Genomic DNA, 6,000 nt, shown 5'->3' with positions numbered 1-6,000 from the left:
ATAATTTGAGAATGCTCAATTGCACCTTGTGTTAAACAAGAGAATAGCTTCACTTTCCTCCTGACATGGAAACAAGCGTAGATGAAGCACCTGCAGATAGCTGTGCCAAGCATGCGATCCCCATGGAACTCTTTGTTATGTTATCAGACAAATATAATTAGATTCCAACATCCAGGAATTGTTTTTACCAACTTAGATGCTCACTAGATAAAAATCTGTATGGCAAGGGCGGTGCTCATATCAAATTTGACCGATTATACAACTGGTGAAGTGAATGAATTCATAAGACATACTGCACTGCAACTTAATATCCAGTTTTGCTTGATTATACTATGTACAGTATGTATTAAATTAAAAAGCTCTTTACAGAAGTTGATAATTTATTGTGTAAAACAATTTGTGAAAGATACATTTGAGGCAGTAACAATATTGGACACAATTTACAATATATTCATGACCATTCAACTACAGAACGTGTTACTTTTTGGTACTTTCACTGTAATTGAACGGCAAAAGTCACAAAGCTACATATTTACAGGAATATGTAGCAATTTCTGAGACCTAGCATAAGAAAATAACTTTGCAAAAGTTTTCTCTGGCATGCTGCAGAACAAATTGGCTCAACTTTCTCTCATCTTGGCCACTGGAATCATTAACACTATGAATATATAGTCACTCAAAGTATTTTGTAATTGTGCAAATTTTAGCGCAGAATTTTGCTTATAGATGATTTATTTTACAAAACATATTGAGCTTTTATTTGATCTTGCACAGTGAAGATCAAATTTTGCAACAGTTGTGATTCCTCTTCAAAGATCTTGCCCTGTTCAGTCTTTACAGATGGATTTTTATCTTCTCCAGTACTTTAAAGAGAACAATAGCAATGAGTAGTTATCTGGAAATTCATGACCAGACAGCTCAATATAATTCTTTTCCCTATATCTATGGTACTTAACAAGCAAAAAGCTGAAAGTGCATTATTTTCTCAAATTTAGGGTGTCATTAACAAAATCCACACTTGATTTCTATTTTAGCCAGTGCTGTAACATATATGTGATCTGGGTTCATTGCATGTAGAGTAACATTTAAATACCACTGTTTAATGCTTTCAATCTATTAATACAGTACATTTTTCCCCATTGCCTCCCCTGGTATTTCATATTGCCTGCCCAGTTAACAATATTTAAGAATTTTTAAAAAAAGTGACATCAGAAGAAAGGGCCTTGTCGTTAAATCGCTTAATGCTTTGTATACAATATAGATTACATTGAAATAGATAATCTATAACTACAGCAAAATAACTAATTGTGGTCTATTGCAAGGACAATCTAAAAAGGCACATGTAATGTTGATAGACTTTTCTATGTTTGGAATAAGTAGCACATGGAAGAGATTTTCAAGCTGGGTTGTTGGAGATACATGCCTTTCTAATTAAAATAGTTACAAGTATCCTTTGCCCTTTCACATTTCAAGACTTAGTTTTCCTATCAGCTTCATATTTTCTCAGTCTAGCCTCATAATGGAAGCCTAGTTACTGTAAGCAAACCATCTTCAGTTCTATTTATATCAGGCAGACGGTATTAACTGCAAAGAGGCCCTTTAAGCAGAATGTAGTAAAAAAAGAAATTGGATAACAAATTTGGATCAAAGTTGTGATTATAACAAAACCATAAAAGCCAATAATGAAATATATCCTTCATTGTCACATACACTTAAAGCAATTCTAATTTCAGGAGGCACAATTGATAATTGAGAAAAATGAACAAAAAATGTAACATTGGACATGGAAAAATTTGGAGAAAAAACCTGTGACCTAGGCAGTTCTGTGCATTGTTACAATGGAGTAGTACTTCTACATGATTAACATGATTGTGCTAATAACAGGGTTCAACATTTGAAGAAAACAAAGTTAGGTTTGTTTTGGTACCCACCTGAGCAAATTTGTGTATTTGTTCCACTACTGCAGCAAACAAGGCACCCACACTTTCATCTATCAAGCTCTGCATGTAATGAACAGCCTCTTCATCAGAAAGATCCAGGCGGAATTTGTCCTGAACCTACATGTATAATGACAACATAAAAATACAGAGACAAACATGCTACTTGCATCCCCAGCTTTCAAACTGTGTTTTATCCTCACACTCTCTTAAAACCACAAGAGAAAGCTGAAACAGCAGAATATAATAAGTAGACCTCAGCCAGCATTTGTGCAGAGGTCAAGATCGAACTTAGGTTCCATCCTGATCTCAGGTGCTGTTATTTTGAAGTTTGCATATTATCTATGATCATGAGAGTTTCTTTTGGTTTCCTTTCACATTCCGAAGATTTGCAGGCAATTGGTCATTGCAAATTGTGCTTAACGTAATATATTATATTCTGCTGTTTCTTTTCCCTGTTCTATTTTTTGTTTCAGATTTCCTGCATCTGCAACTTGAGGGTTATTAAATCAGCCATAAAGAATTGCTGAATTTTGGTCCCATGTCATACGGGATCACTGAAAGTGGCTTCTTGATTTAGAACATAGAACAATACCCTTGAGGATTATAAAGCCAGAAAAGAAGGGAATAAGGAAAACCAAGAGGGGCCATGAAAAGTACTTGGATTAAAGAGAATCCCTAGGCATTCTATACATACATCAAGAGCAAGAGAATAACTACAGAGAGGTAGAATCACTCAAGGATAAAGGAGGGATGAGGAGATTGTCGGTGAAGTCCTTAATGAGGACCACATTAGTATTTACCGAGGAGGATCTGGAAGATAGGGAGATCAGTGTTGAGTGTATAGATATGCTAGGACACTTAGAAGTAAAGGAATAGGAAGTGTTGAGACTCCTAAAGAGCATTAAGGTGGATAAGTCCCCAGGGCCTGATGGGATATAAATCCAGGTTATTGAGAGAAGCAAGGGATTGCTGTGGCCTTGACCAATATTTTGTCCTTTCTAGTCACGGGCCTGGATGACTGGGAGTAGCTAATGTTGTTCCATTATTCAAGGAGGGAACCAGGAATAATCCTGGAAATTATACACTGGTGAGTTTCACGTTAGTGGTACGAAAGTTAATGGACAGAATCCTTAGGGATAGGATTTATAAGCAGTTGGAAAGACATGAGATAATTAGGGAGAGTGAGGATGGCTTTGTGCAGCACAAATCATGTTTTACTAATTTGATTGAGTTTCTGAAGCGGTGACGAGGGTGATTAATGAAGATAGCGCTGTGGATGTTGTTTACATGGATATTTGTAAGACATTTGACAAGAACCTTCCTGGGAGGCTCATTCAGAAGATTAAGAGGCATGGGATCCATGCTAAATTGGTTGTTTGGATTCAGAAATTGTTTGCCCATAGAAAACAGAGGGTAGTGGTCAAAGAAACCCATTCCAGCTGGAAGTCTGTGATTAATGGTGTTCCACAGGGATCTGTACTACACTTCTGCTGTTAGTCATGTATATAAATGAACTGGATGAAAATATAGATGTGTTGGTTAGTAAGTTTACAGATGATACAAAGATTGATGGTCTTGCGGATAGACTGGCAAAGAATACAATGGGGTATAGTTCAGTTTGCAGATATGGGCAGAGAAATGACAGATGGATTTTAATCCGACCGAATCCTTAACAATGTTGAAGAGCAGAGAGAACTTGGGGTCCAAGTTCACAGCTCCTGAAAGTGGCTACATAGGTTGATAGGGTGGTTAAGTAGTTACAAGGCATGCTTGTTTTTATTAGTAAAGGCATCGAGTTCAGAAGTCAGCATGTTATGTTGCAGCTTTATAAAACACTAGTTAAGCTGCATCTGGAGTATTGAGCACAGTTCTGGTCATCCATTACAGTAAGGATGTTGATGCTTTGGAGAGGGTGCAGAATAGGTTTACCAGGATGTCGTCTGGATTAGAGGGCACATGCTGTATCAAGAGGTTGGACAAACTTGGAATGTTTTCTCTGAAACATCGGCAGCTGAGGGGAGAGCTGATAGAGGTTTATAAGATTATGAGAAGCATAGGTAGAATACACAGACAATATAATTTTCTAAGGATTGGAATGTCTAATACTAGAGGCAGGCATTTAAGGTGAGAGGGAGTAATTTCAAATGAAAAGTGAGGAGAAGTTTTTTAAAAACAGTGTGGTGGATGCCTGGAATGCGCTGTCTGGGGTGGTGGTAGAGGCAGAAATATTAGAGATCTTCAAGACACTTTTAGATAGGCACACAAATATGAGGAATATGGAAAGATATAGACATTATGTAGGCAGAAGAGGTTTATTTAGTTAGTCATTTGATTATTAATGTAATTGGTTGTGGGCCAAAGGGCCTGTGCTTGTGTTGTGCTGTACTGTTCTATGTTCCAGTACAACATAGTACAGGGCTTCAGCCCGCAATGTTGTGTCGAGCTTTTAACCTAATCTAAGATCAATCTAACCCTTCCCTCCTACACAGCCCTCCAGGTTTCCATCATCCATGTGCTTATCTAAGAATCTCTTAAATGCCCTTAATGTATCTGCCTCTATGTTCTATGCACATACCATTTTCTGTGTTTAAAAAAAAAACCTCTGCTATCCCCTCCTACACTTCCCTCCAATCATCTTAAAATTATTTCCCCTCATATCTGCCATTTTCACCCTGGGAAAGTCTTTGGTTTTTCACTCAATCTATGCCTTTTATCATCTTGTACAACTCTACCAAGTAACCTCTCATCGTCCTTTGCTCCAGAAAGTAAAGCTCTAGCTTGCTCAAGTTCTGGTCACCTCATTATAGGAAGGATATGGAAGCTTTAGAGAGAGTGCAGGGGAGATTTACCAGAATGCTGCCTGCTCTCTAAATCTGAGCACAATACTTCAAGTGTGGCTTTATAGAACTGAGCTACTAGAGTTGAAGGTGTTGTCAGTTTTAAATGGTATACACCAAATTGCCACTGATGAAAAAAAACATCCATGGCTAATTTCTTGTACATTAGCTCAACTTTTTAAAATTCTTAAATAGTAGATTTTGTATAGATGTAAAGCTGGTTGTTTCATGCTTGTGTTAGTTTTCAGCTCTGTTGTTTCAATATCAAGCAGCCAATATATTGCTAAGGTGAGACAATTAATTTTATTCAGTTACAATTAAAGTTTTGCATTTGTCTTAATTTCTAATTATCCAAGCAGATTAAAATCTTAATTAAAACATGGTTGAAATTTGTTGAAAACGTCATTTACAAACACATCTTAGTAATGACTTGGCAACATTGTATACCTAACAGCACTCAAATGCACAAATACACTGCAATGCCAATTATGTTTAGATTCAGAGCCACAATAAATCAAAGCATTAGCTCAGTTTCATGTCATGTCATTGTGTTTGTTCAAATGACCAGCCCACCCTGCCTCCCTAGCAATTTCTGTATTTCAGACAGCTTCACTCTAAAACTGCTAAATAAATTTAGTTAATGCTATACAGAATTCTGAAAAAAAGTTCTGCAAAATTAATAAAAAAAACAAATGTCTTTGATAAAAAGTGTAATTATGTAAAATCAGTAATAAACTAACACTTTGGAATACTATAAATAATGTATGAAGTAATGACAGTAGATATTTAGGAAAATTACAAAATTATTTATGATTGTATTGCACTTTGTTCTGTGAATGCCTGCAAGTAAATGAATTGTAGGGTAGCATATGATGATAGATACATATTTTGATAATAAATGTACTTTGATCTTTGATATTTTTGTTCATCCTGAAAGGACAATAGTTCCGCCTTGGAACAAGACCCACACTATTGATTCTTAACATCAAGTTTCATCATCTATCTATATGGCATGAAAGAATATCAAAAACATTATCATAACACTAGAAAATAATTTCAATAATCTTAAATTTCACACTGGAAATTAAAAAATATGGGAAAATTCCGTGTAACTTCAATTTGTTGCTCCCCTTTCCTACTTATCACAATACCAATTCCAACCCATTTAAGACTGCCCACAGATAAAACATTAGACAAGTGATCAAAGTAAAAGCATTTTTTTA

The 6,000-nt window shown here is 36.0% G+C and overlaps 1 protein-coding gene across 1 annotated transcript in view; it reads right to left on the bottom strand.

Annotated features, from left to right (window-relative positions):
• Positions 1–368: 368 nt before the first annotated feature.
• Positions 369–6,000, bottom strand: part of pik3c3 (phosphatidylinositol 3-kinase, catalytic subunit type 3) — a 147,722-nt gene continuing 142,090 nt past the window's right edge. The window contains exons 24-25 of the mRNA XM_063042847.1: positions 1,932–2,057; positions 369–863 (exon numbers count right to left, since the gene is read on the bottom strand). Of these exons, the coding sequence (XP_062898917.1) occupies positions 849–863; positions 1,932–2,057 (141 nt within the window). The 3' untranslated portion in view covers positions 369–848. The remainder of the gene's footprint in view (positions 864–1,931; positions 2,058–6,000) is intronic.

The sequence above is a fragment of the Mobula hypostoma genome, chromosome 3, assembly GCF_963921235.1.
Source record: "Mobula hypostoma chromosome 3, sMobHyp1.1, whole genome shotgun sequence".
Classification (NCBI taxonomy): Eukaryota; Metazoa; Chordata; class Chondrichthyes; order Myliobatiformes; family Myliobatidae; genus Mobula; species Mobula hypostoma.
The sequence above is the reverse complement of the archived record's forward strand: the minus strand, read 5'-3'. Positions and strand labels throughout refer to the sequence as shown.